The sequence below is a fragment of the Oncorhynchus masou genome, chromosome 18, assembly GCF_036934945.1.
Source record: "Oncorhynchus masou masou isolate Uvic2021 chromosome 18, UVic_Omas_1.1, whole genome shotgun sequence".
Classification (NCBI taxonomy): Eukaryota; Metazoa; Chordata; class Actinopteri; order Salmoniformes; family Salmonidae; genus Oncorhynchus; species Oncorhynchus masou.
The window spans coordinates 27,894,414-27,911,642 of record NC_088229.1 but is presented as its reverse complement, the minus strand read 5'-3'; the positions used below and the strand labels follow the sequence as shown (position 1 = coordinate 27,911,642).

At 39.1% G+C, this 17,229-nt stretch overlaps 1 protein-coding gene across 2 annotated transcripts; it reads right to left on the bottom strand.

Moving 5' to 3' along the window:
- Positions 1-22: 22 nt before the first annotated feature.
- Positions 23-15,456, bottom strand: LOC135504332 (uncharacterized). 2 transcript variants are annotated; one of them, XM_064922802.1, is made up of 7 exons: positions 15,369-15,456; positions 13,281-13,342; positions 9,459-9,528; positions 3,231-5,538; positions 3,036-3,110; positions 2,771-2,803; positions 23-916 (listed from the first exon to the last, which is right to left on the bottom strand). In XM_064922802.1, the coding sequence occupies exons 3-7, from the start codon at positions 9,501-9,503 to the stop codon at positions 708-710; spliced, it is 2,670 nt and encodes an 889-aa protein (XP_064778874.1). In that variant the 5' UTR covers positions 9,504-9,528; positions 13,281-13,342; positions 15,369-15,456; the 3' UTR covers positions 23-707. The 2 variants fall into 2 exon arrangements, with proteins under 2 accessions (XP_064778874.1, XP_064778875.1); XM_064922803.1 differs by lacking the exon at positions 9,459-9,528.
- Between the last annotated feature and the right edge of the window lie 1,773 nt (positions 15,457-17,229).

Here is a 17,229-nt window from a genome sequence, read left to right as displayed (position 1 = left end):
TGCAGTAGTGAATAACACATGGTAAGGTTAAAAGAAAGCCATCATGTTTATTTGTACAACGGTTCTTGGCCAACATTTCACGAGTGCATAACATGTTTTATGTCGCAGAGGGGCCAGGCTAAGGGTGTAGTCTATACTCTTGTATAATCTTTACTGCAAAATTCAGACAAATACATCAGTCTACACCATTTAGGAAGAAAAAGTAGTGACCAAGATGTTTGATTTTTTTAACAAATTAGATATTATTAGTAGTATCTTTGGTAGAGCACACATGGCTTGCCTCACTCCGTCTGACAGTCAAACAGTGAGGTTTTGAGACTGTTCATGAAAGTAACAAAGTAATATAACGTTACTTTCTATGCAAAGTAATATTGTAACATTACTTTTGTTACATGTTCTTATAACTAATCACAACACTGCCTAGGACTAAATACACTTAAAAAAAATAAAAAAAATCTGATAAATAAACAAACTGCAAATTAACTTTTACATTATTGGGGTAATTGTGTGAATATTAAACATTGTACATAATATCGTCTTGATTACAACTAGGGAATCTGGGTGCACTGCATTTCAGACAGGCAGAGGCACAGACTGACAGACAGGCAGGCAAAGGGACAGAGACAGGCAGGCAGACAGATATGCAGGTAGAGGAACAGACAGAGGCAGAAAGACGAGCAGACAGAGGGCCAGACAGACTACAACATTTATTGGTAGTCCTGCTCACATGTGCTGTAATTCTGTTCTTGACATAATACTTCACTGCCCGCCAGTCCCGCTCTCTGAGGGCTTGTGGCACTGCCTTGATGCATGCAAGAGTCTGCATTCCCTGGAGTAGCTCCAGAGTCCATGAATTGAATATATGTTTCTTCCACTGTCCCTTTGTCCTCCTCACTCCACTTCCTCTTCTTAGAACCTTGGGACAAGTAAACAACAATTAAAAAATATTTGAGGCATTTTTGCTGCATCACCATACATCATGCTGTATTTGAATTCTATGCCTGTGCTTTTGCTTAACTGAAGTCATGCATTATGTTGCATGCTGTTTACAAACTGGATACATTTTTATTTGTATTTTTTTAAACATTTCAGTCATTTAGCAGACACTCTTATCCAGAGCGACTTACTTAGGGTTAAGTTCTCAAGGGCACATCTACAGAATTTTTCACCTTGGAGATTTGAACCAGCAACCTTTTGATTACTGGCTTAACGCTCTAACCACTAGGCTACCTACCTCCCTTTATTGTTCTGCGTCTCCTACCTCCACCCCAGTCTCCACCTGCTTTGGGTCTGCTCTATCCCTGTGGGGAATGTAGATTATTCCATTCTCTACCTATTTTTCTTTTCATTTAATTGAACTTTGTTATGGTGCTTTTGTTGTAGGGAGTATCCCAAAAGGATCAGAGTCCATACTCAATATATTGCCATTTATATTTGATTCAATAAATTGTTAAAATGGCCAAATCTTCTCAGTTTCTTACAGAATTAAGTTTCAGAGCCTCTAGAGAGTTCTAGAGATCTTAGAATAGGAGAGACTATAGAGGCCGCCATGGCCTCCCGTATCCTATGACATGCCCATCCACCAGGGAGCCAGGGCCAGCCAATCAAAATGTGTTTTTCCCATCAAAAAGGGATTTATTACAGACAGAAATACTCCTCAGCACCCCACCAGCTCAAAATGCACCTGTGTAATGATCATGCTGTTAATCAGCTTCTTGATATGCCACACAAGTCGGGTGGATAGATTATCTTGACAAAGGATAAACTGCTCCCTAACAGGGATGTAAACAAATTTGTGCATACAATTTGAGAGAAATAAGCTTTTTATGCATATGGAAAGTGTCTGGGATCTTTTATTTCAGCTCATACAACATGGGACCAGCACTTTACATGTTGCGTTTACATTTTTGTTCATTGTAGAAACAATAACGTTTACTCACTCTCTTACTTTCACGTAGGCTATTTTTGCTTTGACCACATTGATTCGGATGGGGTTTCTCACGATCCACAAATGCGAGTTGTAGTTGCCATTTACCGATGGGAAAAACAAATGCTATTTGTTGAGTATTAGGAGTACAGTAATACTTCAGGCATTTCTGGAAAGCACTGTTATTTACAGCTATTTACTGTTATTGATAGTTACGATGGGTAGAAAAATGACTGTGATATGTGGTTGTCCCATCTTAAGGTGATTGCACTAACTGTAAGTTGCCCTGGATAAGAAAGTCTGCTAAAAGACAAAAAATTATAATAAATTGTTGTGGCTAAAACTACACTAAAATTGTCCAGAGTTTTAGATAACTAAAACTAACGAGAGATGAATTTACTCAAATGTGACTAAGACTAAAACAGCTAACAAAATGAACACTGGTCTCACTGAGTCTCTCTTTAAAAAATTGGAACATTGCATTATAAGAATGTAATTGTTGGAGCATGAGTAATGAAATCACGAGTGTGTGGATTACTTGTTCATTTTTAGAGCCACAATTTGAGACTCCTTCAGCAAAGTGGCTAAGCACCACTTACTAAAGAACAGAGCTCTAAGATCTGGCTTGGCAGGAAATATAAACCACTAATTCACCGACCACAGTCTACGTACAAGGACTAATATGTCTATAATAAAAATGTTTGTGGGAGTAAACAGAGAAACTATTTTGACATGACTAAGTGCTGGAAATGCATGCAGACATTTTAGAATAGTAGAGACTAAAGAGCCAAGTGGAAACAGGAACAAACACATCAATAAGATTAATTTGGGAAGGTTCCTTACCTGATCTTCCTGCCATGGCCTCCCGTGTCCTCTCTGGTGAGCCAATGGAAACACATGAATACAAATTCCAAATTCCTAAATCCCATGGATCAGTATGAAATCCTACAACATGCTGTTTGCATATACAGTATCAATTAAACTGTTGGCCCTAAGGTACAGTATGCGTGTGTCATTTATGAATATGTTATGGCTGGAAATTAAAATTGAACAAGTTTCTAAAAGCTGCTGGGCCTTAAATGCTTTCATTCCACATCAAAATCTTTACCTTGTGGCTCACATGACCTTCCAGGAGTTTCTTCAGTCAAGTCTGTATCACTCTCTTCATCCAGCTCAACACACTCTGAAATACAACCAAGCAAGAACATCTCTTAGCAAGGAGAGCGAAATAGACAGGTTGCACAGAAAAAGTCACCATGACAGGGTTGAGGTACCAGGTTCAACTTGACAGATTGTTACATACCCACTGGACTGATGTGGATCTGGTCAAGACCTTTCCCCTTGAATTCGTTTAGCCTTCCCTGCTCCATCGCCATGAGGACTTTGGTGATTTTTGCCAGCTGAAGTGTTCCCTCAGGTAACCTGTAATATTTCTTGTCCATCTGTAGATCATGTCCCAGGAAATCGGCTAGCAGGTCCATGTCGGTGTCATTTAAGTTGAGTACAGTAGACATCATCGTGATGTGTTTACGCAACTTGGTGGACGAGAGGGATTCTGGACATTTAGCCCCACACTTCTTGGCAAAGAGACGCAGGCAATCTGATCCGCTGAATGATGTTGGACAGCCTGGAATGGCGAACATATAGATGTTCTCCTTCAGAATGCTGCAATGTTCACGCTTCTCTGCAAGCAGCTCCATTGATTTGATCATTGTAGGGGATAGAAGCACTGCGACTTTTCTTGATCGCTTTCCACGTATTTCTATGCGACTAAAATGTTGGCATAGCGCCCGTTCAACATCTGAAAGGGAGTTCCCATAATCGTCATGTAAAGCAGTTTTGTCTCGAGACACGAATGAGGCCACTGTCATCAGGGAGGCATCCCCTAGTCTTTTTCGGTTAAAGACCGTCATTTGTGACAGAGTGACTTTAGCCAGCTGTGCCCACGTCTTCCTGTTAGGTTCTTTGGAAAGTTGGCTGTAGCATGTTTTCTGTTTTTCTTGAAGGTGGATGTGCAGTTTCTTGACATCTTCAGCAAATGTCAAGATCAGTGGAGCATTGAACTTATTTTCTTCAAATGTTTTGTGAGCATGACACGAGATGTACTCTCTCCAGCATGTCTTATAGATATGTTTGAAGTCCTCTACCTTCTGAGCCTTTTTCTTGTTACCGGAGACCCTAGCCTCACAACTAACTATGTCTGCAACCTTCTGAAGGTTATGGCCAAGTTTTAAGGCTAGTGAAGGTGTCTTTAGTGTATTCTTATCACTGTCAAAGCCACAAACAGCTTTCACTGCACTGATTGTGTGGAGGAAGTTGGCTGGATCAATGTATTCCTCCAATCTCGTGAGAGGTGATACATGCTTCCCTTTCAAAACCAGTCTCCCCAGCTCGCGCATTTTCTGCCGTATCAATTCATGATTGGCACGTCTGTGTCCCATGATGTTGTAATGTTGCTCCCCGAACTGGATGATACATTTGTCTCTCTTTATGACATCTACCACCTCATCTTGTGTCATATCATTGACAAGTTTCCACAGTCCCTTGCTTATCCCATCTGGCACAGGTTGTGCATGGGCACAAATAGCCTGCACTCGTGTTTTACCAGGTTTCAGCCGTACACCACTCAGTGGGCACCGTTTCATGTGTTTCCATAGGAATTTTCTTTTAAAGAGTCCTTGGCAATTTGCACAGTGCAGGAAGTCTTTTGGATTTCCATTTGGGGAACTGGTTTGTTTACAAGGAACTATAACACCTTTGCCTTCTCTTATGACTTGCATGTTGTGTGCTCTGTCCCCTCGTTTCCTCAGTATAGTCAGTTGGAGCTTTCTGTCCTTGGAGTTCTTTGGGAAAGAAAGGGCCTTTGCGACTTCAGCTTCACTTTTATGAATCATTTCCAGATGCCGGGCAATTTTTGATTGTGGTTTCTCACAAAAGAGACAGTAATGTTTTTTGGTGTATCTTCTTGATCCATCTTTAGTCTTTGTAACGTGCATGACTTCAAGTGAACTTGTCGATTCTTGCACAGAGGTGTCAGATTCTGTATTTCTATGTCTCTTATAAGTCTTTTTTGGACCATCTTTAGGAGCAGATCTTGCTTTGATGGGGCCTTTGTTCTTCAATACAGTGCAGTGCTCCAAGCTGCTCTCATTGTCACTTTCTGTTCTTGACACACATTCATCTCGTGTTATTTCTGTGCTGCTGATTGAATCTTCAGAATTATATCCAATCCTGTCTTTGTCAAGTTGGCCATCTTTAGGTTCCAATCTTGCTTTAGTAGGGCATTTGTCCTTCAATGCAGTAAAGTCCTCTAAGCTGCTCTCACTGTCACTTTCTGTTCCTGGCACATATGCATATTCTGGCACATATTCATATTCTGTTATTTCTATGCTGCTGATTGAGTCTTCAGAATCATAACCAAGCAAGTCTTTGTCAAGTTGGCCATCTTTAGGTGCAGATCTTGCTTTAGTGGTGCATTTGTTCTTTAATGCAGTAAAGTCCTCTAAGCTGCTCTCACTGTCACTTTCTGTTCCTGGCACATACTCATATTCTTTTATTTCTATGTTGCTGATTGAATCTTCAGAATCATATCCAAGCATGTGTTTGTTGAGCTGAAATCATGAAAACAAATCAGAATTGATACATTTGTTTTACTAAATGCATTGTCTGATCACTGAAAACCTGAACTGTTTTACTCCAACATATCAACTCATTTACAAAACCAATAACTGTGTCCCTTATTATTCTGAAAGGGCCTATTTCATGCAATCAAGTAATAAAATAAAACCATGCTCCTTTCTTATTTGTAATCATTCCATTATCTATTCTGTATGCTAGTGTACAGAGTAAAACATGTATCAGGTCTCTAAGTTCCTGACCCCACAGCTAAAGGGATACCGAGACACATTTGGTCCTTGTGAAAGGAATGAGACTAATTTCATCCCTGTATGATAACCACAAATCAGAGTGGCCCTAGAAATATGATATCCACAGTATCTTGGCCTGAGCTCAATCTTGCTCGACCTCTTCAGACTCTGTCACAGACAGAAATATCAACTCAGGGATAATCTTCAGACTTTAAAGTTTCCTGAATGGTGACTTGCTCAGGTAGACCATTTTTTGATAGCTAAAAATCTCATTGGGCCCATATAATACATAGTCACCTCAAATTATTGGCACCCTTGATAAAGAAGAGCAAAAAAGACTCAACTAAATACCAATACTGAGCTATATTTTATGCTCCAAAAAGTTTTAAAATTATTATTTTATACTCATATAATTTCTCAGAGAAATAGATGTTTCAATATTTTTTCTCTCTTAAAAAAATGTGTGAAGATAATTTTGACCCCTCTGTCAAAAGTTTAGTGTTTCGTATTTAGTTCCATATTCGTAGCACACATTGACAACATCAAGCTAGTGACTACAGAAACTTTTTGCATTCATGCTTTGTTTTGGTTATGTTTCAAAGACCATATCCTTAAGACATGCTAACCTCTCACCATTAGCAATAACAGGGGAGGTTGGCATGTCTTGGGGTATGTTCTTTGGCCCTAATCTATGGATTTCACATGAGTGGAAATACAGACATGCATCGTGACACGTCTCCTTCGAATAGAGTTGATCAGGCTGTTGATTGGAATGTGGAATGTTGTCCCACTAAACTTGTTGCTTGATATTGGTGGGAACTGTAACACGCGTTCCTACACGTCAATCCAGAGCATCCCAAACATGCCTGGCGAGTATGCAGGCCAGAAACGGGGACATTTTCAGCTTCCAGGAATTGTGTACAGATCCTTGCGACATGGGGCAATGCATTATTATGCTGAAACATAAGGTGATGGCTGCTGATGAATGAGCCTCAGGATCTCATCACGGTATCTCTGTGCATTCAAATTGCCATCGATAAAATGCAATTGTGTTTGTTGTCTGTAACTTATCCCTGCCATACCATAATCCCAACGCCACCATGGGGCACTCCATTCACAACGTTGATATCAGCAAAATGCTCGCCCACACGACACCATACACGTGGTCTGCGGTTGTGAGGCTGGTTGGATGTACTGCCAGAATCTATAAAACGACGTTGGAGGTGGCTTATGGTAGAGAAATTAACATAACATTCTCTGGCAACAGCTCTGGTGGACATTCCTACAGTCAGCATCCCTCAACTTGAGAAATTGTGGCATTGTGACAAAACTGAACATTTTAGTGGCCTTTTATTGTCCCCAGCACAAGTTGCACCCGTGTAATGATCATGCTGTTTAATTATCTTCTTGATATGCCACACTTGTCAGGTGGATTGATTATCTTGGCAAAAGAGAAATGCTCACAAAATGAGAAAAATTAGCCAAAATTCACCCAACTTATTGTGGGAAGCTTGTGGAAGGCTACCCTAAACATTTGACCCAAGTTAAACAATTTAAAGGCAATGCTACCAAATACTAACTGAGTGTATGTAAACTTCTGACCCACTGGGAATGAGATGAAAGAAATAAAAGCTGAAATAGATCACTCTCTCTACTGACATTTGACATTCTTACAATAATGTGGTGAACCTTACTGACCTAACACAGGGAATTTTCACTAGGATTAAATGTCAGGAATTGTGAACTTAAGTTGAAATATATTTGACTAAGGTGTATGTAAAGTTATGACTTCAACTGTGTGTGTAATATATATATATATATATATAAATAAAACATCCCTTTTTCAGGACCCTGTTTTTCAAAGATAATCCAAATAACTTCACAGATCTTCATTGTAAAGGGTTTCAACACTGTTTCCCATGCTTGTTCAATGAGCCATAAACAATTAATGAACATGCACCTGTGGAACGGTTGTTAAGACATTAACAGCTTACAGATGGTAGGCAATTAAGGTCACACTTGTGAAAACTTAGGACACTAAAAAGGCCTTTCTACTGACCAAAAGAAAGATGAACTGCGTGAACGTGCCTTAGGCATGCTGCAAGGAGGCATGAGGACTGCAGATTGTGGCCAGGGAAAGAAATTGCAATGTCCGTACTGTGAGTCGCCTAAGACAGCGCTACAGGGAGACAGGACGGACAGCTGATCGTCCTCGCAGTGGCAGACCACGTATAACAACACCTGCACAAGATCGGTACATCAGAACATCACACCTGCGGGACAGGTACAGAATGCCAACAACAACTGCCAAAGTTACTCCCTCATGTGGTACCCTTCCTGCAGGCTCATCCTGACATGACCCTCCAGCATGACAATGTCACCAGCCATACTGCTCGTCCTGTGCGTGATTTCCTTCAAGACAGGAATGTCAGTGTTCAGCCATGGCCAGCGAAGAGCCCGGATCTCAATCCCATTGAGCACGTCTAGGACCTGTTGGATCGGAGGGTGAGGGCTAGGGCCATTCCCCGGAGAAACGTCTGGGAACTTGCAGGTGTCTTGGTGGAAGAGTGGGGTAACATCTCACAGCAAGAACTGGCAAATCTGGTGCAGTCAATGAGGATGAGATGCACTGTGGTACTTAATGCACCTGGTGGCCACACCAGATACTGACTGTTTCTTTTGACTTTGACCCCCCCCCCCCCTTTGTTCGGGGACACATTATTCCATTTATGTTAGTCACATGTCTGTGGAACTTGTTCAGTTTATGTCTCAGTTGATGTATCTTATGTTCATACAAATATTTACACGTTAGGTTTGCTAAAAAATAAACGCAGTTGACAGTGAGAGGACGTTTCTTTTTTAGCTGATATATATTTATATATATATTTTTTATTAAATCTAATTTACAAAAATCTGCAAGGAACAAGAGAAAATGCCCAAATCCAGATGTGCAAAGCTGCTTCAGGCATACTCAAGATGACACAAAGCTGTAGTCGCTGCCAAAGGTCCTTCTACAAAAGTAGTGACTCAGGGTTGTGAATACTTATGCAAATGAGATGTTTATCCTTCATTTTCTATACATTCGCTAACATTTCTAAAAGCATGTTTCACTGTCATTATGGGGTTGTGTGTGTGTGTAGATGGGGGGAAAAAACGAGCCGAATACAATAGGTATTACCGTGAAATGCTTACTTACAAGCCCTTAACCAACAATGTAGTTTTCAAAAAATACGAGTTAAGCAAATATTTACTAAATAAACTATAAAAAGTTACAAAATAACAATAACGAGGCTATGTACAGGAGGTACCGGTACAGAGTCAATGTGTGGAGGTAGAGGTTAGTCGACGATACATAGATAATAACAGCGAGTAGCAGCAGCTTAACAAAATGTGAAATAAGTCAAGAGGTATGAATACTTTCTGAAGGCACTGTATGTCAAGGGTTTTTGAAAATCAGGAAGGCAGAAGCCTCTGCAGAATTGCAGTTCACAGTCAGCCTAAAACATGACATAGTTGCTGCTGACACACAATGGAAGTGAAACAAGCTCCAAAATGGCTATTGTACAATTATCCCCAAACATTTCTCCCCAAACACAAGTGGTGACAACTTTGCAGGACTTAAATAATATCAGCCATTTTGTGTTGTGATATACAATGATACTTACAAATACACTCTCCACTTCTCTGGTTGAAGAAGATGTATTGTCCATTTCTGAGCTTGACTGAAAAGAAAATCTAAAAAGAACCATTTCAGGTAATGAAATGACCACACTCATATCAGTGACTTGCATCTTATGTGATGTTCAACGGACAGTCTTCCAAAATAAAAAAGGAAGCAAAGCGCCTTACTAGCAAGAGTGACACAGACAAGCTGAAATGTTAGAAGACAACATCTAGGTTAGGGCTATTCAAATGGCTGCCAGTTGGCAAGATGCGGTCTTTTACCAATTTAGATTGGCCATTTGCTCAAACATAAAAAACAATTTCATCAGTTAAAAATCCATGCAGAAATCCAATGTTTAGTGCCAAAATGAGTTCAACATTCTCCAATGGGAGAATCTGTTTTCCTAACATCCTGCCCATTAAGTGCTGTCAATCAATAGCACTAAGATACCAGTTTCAGCAAATCAGAGCAGCTAACAAGGGTACAGGGTCTGTCTGGCCGCCTATAGGTGGTATGGACTCTTTCACCGCAGATGTGACTGCCTGAGTGTGCTTTGCGCTAAACTCTGCGGTGAGTTAAAGAATGCACTGGACTCAGTTATGGCCATCATAAGCTTTATCTGATCAACATTTAGCCTTCAACATTGCTTGTTTCTTAGTCTGCTGAAAGACATGTCTGCTGAGCATCATGATTCAGTGGTTAAATAAGGGAAGACCTAACGTTCTCAAGAGAGTATGTGAGCTTAGGGAGGGGAGAGTTGCTTATCTCTCGACTGCCGTCAGAAGAAACCCATCACATTCTAGAGAAAATGAATTTTTCATGACATCTTCAATCACTTGAATGGATTTAATTTGGGACTACAGGGGAGGAACAAAACAGTTAATGACATAAATTAAAAAATAGTCTGCTTTTCCAAAGAAATTTGGGTAACACTTTACTTGACACCCAGTATCATAACGTTGTGGCACGGTCAAAACCATGTCAAAATATGTCATAACAGCTAACAGAACTTTTCATAACATAGTCATAACACTCATGACCCATATATGTACACCTGCTGATACAAATTGCATCATTTTATAGTTTGTTATGTTCAAATGAGTTTTTTTTCCCTGCCAATAACTTTCCTTTCGTTTGTTGTTGTAACAAATTCTTTAGTCATTTTTATCTCTGTCATATTTTAAATAATTTATCATAAAGCATTATGACCATCATAATCATATAAGCCAGATATGTCAATCACATACTTTCCCGTATGTCAGTCATCAGTCAAATAGAGGGCGTCTTGTCCTGTTCCTTAAATCTGCTCCTGCATGCACACCAGTCATCAGAAACAAAGCATTTGGGTAGTTGCATGTCTGACATCAATGAGTGCACAATTACAATGATATTAAATTCTGGTCAATTCCAGAAAATGTTTGGTAACATAAACATACTACTGACAAGTAGGCTATGGTGTAATTAAATGTTTTGCATTGTGTGGTAGGTTGTGGGTTTTGACATTTATGTAGGCGTCATAACCAGCCATAAAATAATCTAATATGTCACCACAGGTGTAAATATGCCAGTTTATGACAAGTTATGTCAGCTGTTATGACATGGTTATGACCATTTCATAACGTGTAAGGACGCTGGGTGTCAAGTAAAGTGTTACAGACATGTTGTATTTTCCCAAACATCTTTGCAACGAGATTTGGTGAGTTTAATCTCCCCACAGAGGTGCTGCATTTTGTTAGGGACATGTTTGATACTGAAGGGGGAGGGGGCACTTCTATGCGAAAGCTAAACAGGTGCCGACGTCACTCACCAAGGGTTCCCTCCAGCTGTAGACATGCAAACATCTTAACTGAGGCAGGCACTTAAGTCTGTGGGCTGTGCAATGTTTTGGACTGATCATATTACTGTAGAGTAATTCCCAAACATGACAGCACTGGCGTTTTGTCTTTTAACGGTGTTTGGATCAACATACACGACATATAAATTCAGCTTCTCTCACATCAAAACGAACACTGTTCTTCTCTGTCAAATGTGCATCAACAACACTGCAGGTTGCCCTGAATTCATATGTGCCAAATGTTTTGGTCTTTCACAATTTAAAAATTGCATCCAACTTGGAATTCTAACTCAGAAACTCTGGCATCTTTCTACAGCTCAGACTTTCCAACCTGAAGATTACTGACATTGTGATTTGACCCTGTTTTTTCCCCCCAAGTTCCCAGTTGTCTTGAAAGCACCATTAATGTTTCTGCACTTTAATGTTAATGTTCCAACATTATGCAGTTTTACATATTCATAAGCATGATCATTTCATACTTCAAAACATGTTCATAACAATTATCAGATTATCTTGAACCATCATCATAACATGGCCTGTGCATTGTAACAATTAATAACCCCTTACATTGTCAGGTTAATAATTTTACTGATAAAAGTCTTTACAGTTTGAGTAGAATACCTCTGACTTTTATTGACAAATATCTGTCAAATAGGTCACAATGCGTGATTACTGATTGTCTAGTTTTCTGAATATTACAAAAGGTGTACCGCAGAGATCAGTATTGGGACCTGTTCTCTTTCCCATATTAAACTGTTAAAACTTGTAATATTCATCTGTATTCAGATGACACTTATGTATGCCATTGTCCCAACTGTTGACAAGGCTATATTAGAGCTGCAATTTGACTTTGTTGCCTTACAAAATAGCCTGTTTGGTTTAAAACGTGTACCTCATGCGGGCAAGACTGTTGTATGTTGTTCTCTAATCCTCGCAAACAAAAAACATTTAACTACAGATTTATTCATTGGCTGGTTCTTCCTTCAATCTGGTTCCCGGCAATAAATACCTGGGCATTTGGATTGACAAGATTTAATTTAAAAAAAAGATATGGATGAGCTAGTTAAAAATCCACGATTTAATGTGGGCTTCTTTATAGAAATATATCTTGCCTCTCCCTAAATAGCAAGAAGCAGATTGTACATTCAACTTTCGTGCCAGTTCTTGATTACGGTGACACCATTTACCAGACTGCAGCAGCCATTACTGTTAACCCTTTGGATGCCATGTCTCCCATAGTGCCCTTCACAGGTGACAGTTTCAATACTCACCACTGAATGCTGTATCAAAAGTTTGGCTGGTTCTCATTAATGTCCCGTAGATCAGTTAATTATTACCTTATTGTTTACAAAGTACTACTACACAAGCTTCCGACTTATCTAACTTCACTGTTCAAATATAAAAACATGAGATACCAATCCCGTTCCACGAGGTTGGTTGAATCTTAAGGTTCCTCAGGTCTCCACCGAACTAGGTAAATCTGATTTTAGTTTTAAAGCACCTCATTGCTGGAACCAACTATAAAATACATTACAATTGCATGTTCTGGTGCCACTCTGGCAATTTAAAATATTGATTGGGGACCTGCTTATTGAGGAATGTAATAGTTTTCCTTGAATATTTGTGTAGTGCTGTATTTTACTTGTTTCATATAATATTTGATTTTTAGATTTATGAAATTATATATAGAGGGCTCCCTTGTGAAAGAGAACCTCATCTCAATGGTGACTCCCTGCTAAAATAATGATACAATTAAATAAAATTAACTGGCAACATTGCCCAGCCACCCTCAAACCCTCAACCCAATACAGAGAGAGGTAGGGAACTGGCAGTAATTAGACACTGAATGCATGTATTCACTAGGAAACAACATTAATACATGTAGCTAAGGATGCACAATCAATTAATTGGCTAGTAAGCCTACATGAAGCAGAAAACAACTAGCTGAATGTCAAATGTTTTTAATCAGATAATGTTACAATATCTTACCGCCACACCAGTCAGGAAAGAGTGCTTTGTCCTGCTAAAGCGTCAATTGGCCTGTTTAGTCCCTGAAAGAAAACAGATTTAAAAAGATGATTTGCAACATTTCCTGGCTAGCCAAATAACCAATTCAGGATTTAAAAAAATAAGCGGTTCTTTGTAGTTGACACATTCCTGAATGTACAATTAACTAGTTAGGTTAACTTTGGTTGTTTATCTAAACACCGCCTGCTGGCATTCAGCAGGGACATAAACGTTCAGCCTGCTGCAGAGACCCTATCCATGGTCTCTCTAGTCTAGAGCAATGGTTAAATTGTATTTATGAGCATTTTTTTACATCTCTAAATGGATAAACTTGTGAGAAATGTGATTATTGAACAAATCTGTGAGTTTGCATAATTTATTATCATCCTAAATTAAGATATTGAATTATTTTGCCATATCAAAATACAAAATAGGATTAATATGTAATTAATGTATATTACGCTACTTTCCATGATGTGGACAGTATATAAACTGTGTGTTACTACTACATTACACAAACTGACCACATCGAATGGGGGGAGGGTTACACATGCTTTTTACCTCAGATTGGTGATGTTAGTATAAAAGTTTATCGTCAACACGATGACAAAATATAAATTGCTTAAAACAGATCAATATCTTTGGTGTTGTAATGTTGATTTTGTCATACACGCTGAGGGTAGCAGGATGTAGAACGCTAATAACATGTTATTTCTCAAATGGCGCAGATAATTCGGACGGTCTATATAAAAGTCGATGACTACACAACAAAAGACGGAATTGAAAGTCAAACGATTACTTAAATAGCAGCCAACCGTTGTCAATGTTGATACCTTATGGCGGGCCGTGATTCGTTGTAAAGTAACTAAACAGAAAAAGTGTTGTATTCCCTTTTCCATGATGGCAGCCTCCCGAAATCAACATCCGCCATTTCAAAATAAAGATAGAAGCCTTATACAAATTATCATCTAACCAACCATGTACAGGTTATTCCAAGTTTCCGTGTGGCCTTTGAATAGCGTTAGTTTAAACAGCGCTACACCGCAAACGTTTACCCCATGTTCTATTGATGTCAGTATGATATCGATGGAAGTGATTAACAGAAAGGTGTTGCTACACTTACCTCGTTGGTGACCTATTTGAATCAAAATGCAACACTTCAAATTGTAGCTTGCGTTCTTCTACAAATTGTCCTCCAACCAGTGATGTACACATGATTCTCAGATTCCGTGTGCTTTTTGAGTGTGTGAGATTTAACAGCACGTGCAACCTAATCTTCCCCCCTCTCGGGCAATTTATTTCAACATGATAATAGATTTGAGTGATTGACAAAACAATGTTGCGTTTCTCTTTTTGTTTTGGTGACCCCCATATCCAAATGCAACATTCCAAAATGCAGCTGACCGTTGTGAAGGGTATCATCTAACCAGTGAAGTAAAAATATCCTCATTCCATGTGGTTTTGAGTTGTGGTAGTTTGGTACAGCGCATATCCCCCCATCGATTAATGATTTAGTACCACTTGACAAAACGGGGTTTTGGTGCGTGTGGAGTTTATAGGGTGCTCGTTTAAAAGATACAAGTAATATGATTAATATTGTTGCACATGTAAGTGTAGATAGTAAATTGTACGTTTACGTTTTCAATATATCACAAACTGTTTCTTGCATATTGGTTATTGATTTGGACACTTTAAAACTGCTGGACATTGGGCTATTTATTAATGTCTTGTCAACAGGAAGCAGCGGCTGCATTATTTTCAACTAAAGTTATAGGAATATAAATTGAATTTAGCATTTAATTTAATGGTATTGTACTGCTGAATGAGTCCAAAAACTTGCAGTGATTTATTTATTTGGATGATTTACCAAGAATCACCAAAACGGGTTTTTCGTCCCTACGTTACTAATCGGACGGTAGTGTCCAACAATGTAAGCTAACAGTAGTTAGCTAGATAGCTTGCTTGGCTAGTGGGATGATGTTGAAAACACACTCGGCGTTGCATGCCCCAATGATCGAATTAAACATTCAAATGAAAGTAATTTGTTGAATAAATAAACGTTGTACTCACATTTCACGAAGTTGGTCTTTGTTATTCTAGCGAGAAAGCGTTCTCCCAAGAAATCTTCTTCAAATGAGTGTGGCATATCACAATTTACTGTTAGGTGCATATAGCGCCACCTTCTGTACTGGAGTGTGAGGCCTTCCCTATTAATCGAGGTTATTAATCAATTTCTTTTATCTAGGCCCTGCGTTTCTGCCTACTTCTGGAATGTGAATTCATTGTAATTTGAGACAAAAATGGAAGGGAAAAGGACGGGGAATATGGAAGAAAAACTGCCCTACCAACTAACCCTATACCCAAAAAAACGCACCACTATTCCACTACTTGGCTCTATCTGATCCTACACCAAGCCGGCAGCCTGGGAGAACCCGGGACAACTATTGCCCAACATTAGCGTCACGGAAGCGTGTGTGGATTTTGTCAAGAAGGGATAAAGATGTTGTCAAATTGGACTTTTCGTAGGGGGTTTAGGAGAACTAATAAAAAATACGAAGTCAAATCATGAAGTCAGTGACTAGGTCAGAAAGTCGGAGCTCTAGAAAGAGGCTTTTTTTAAAATTGTTTTTAAAATATCATATCAATACATAAATCACATGAGGGAACACAAGCATACATAGATTACAAACAATAGACAATCGAGCTAGGGGGTACAATATCACATTACAATTACACAAGGACCTTAAGGGACATGCATATACTTACAATTCTAGCCCGAGTGGGAATTCTGAGTTGGATGACCATTCAAAATGATTTTTTACCAGGTGGAGCTCGTTTTCCAAGTTCCCAGTTGTATTGAACGTACTGAATTGGGAAGTTGGAGATTTCCGAGTTCTCAGTTGTTTTGAACAAGGCATTCAAAGCGCCACCAAAAACCGGTGAATGAGTGAGATTTATTGCACGTTATCGTCATAAACCTGACATTTTTAAAGAGACGGTGTACAATGTAATGCGTTTCAATAAGAATATAGTGCTTTACACAATGTAGAAACAACTTATTTTGTAATTTCAATGACAGGTATTCATATCAACATTTTAGCTTTTATAATAAACTGATGTATTTACAGTGTTACACATTAATTTCTATGGCACAACATGTGCTTCAAATGTAGCTAGATTTCATATAGTCCCAATATAGACTGTATCTCCCCCCAAAAATTCTGGCGCTCCTAAATTTAATTTGGGGGCTCCTACCTTTCTTTAAGAAGGGAGTACCAGTGCTACCAATATTATTGTTTTAAATTTAGAGCCTTGAACGCAGCTATAATTTTCTTTCTCAAATAACACAGGTAATTCGGGCGGTCTCTATAAAGGTCACTGGCCACACACCAATAAGACAGTCACATTATCAATACATAGCAGCCAACGATTGTCAATGTTTTTATTTTTTAACCTTTATTTAACTAGTCAAGTCAGTTAAGACCAAACTGGAAGTCTGGAACTCAGTTAAGACCAAACTGGAAGTCTTCCGACTAGCTTGGAAAGACAGTACCGTGCAGTACCGAAGAGCCCTTACTGCTGCTCGATCATCCTATTTTTCTAACTTACTTGAGGAAAATAAGAACAATCCGAAATTCCTTTTTGATACTGTCGCAAAGCTAACTAAAAAGCAGCATTCCCCAAGAGAGGATGACTTTCACTTTAGCAGTGATAAATTCACAAACTTCTTTGAGGAAAAGATTATGATTATTAGAAAGCAAATTACGGACTCCTCTTTAAATCTGCGTATTCCTTCAAAGCTCAGTTGTCCTGAGTCTGCACAACTCTGCCAGGACCTAGGATCAAGAGAGACGCTCAAGTGTTTTAGTACTATATCTCTTGACACAATTATGAAAATAATCATGGCCTCTAAACCTTCAAGCTGCATACT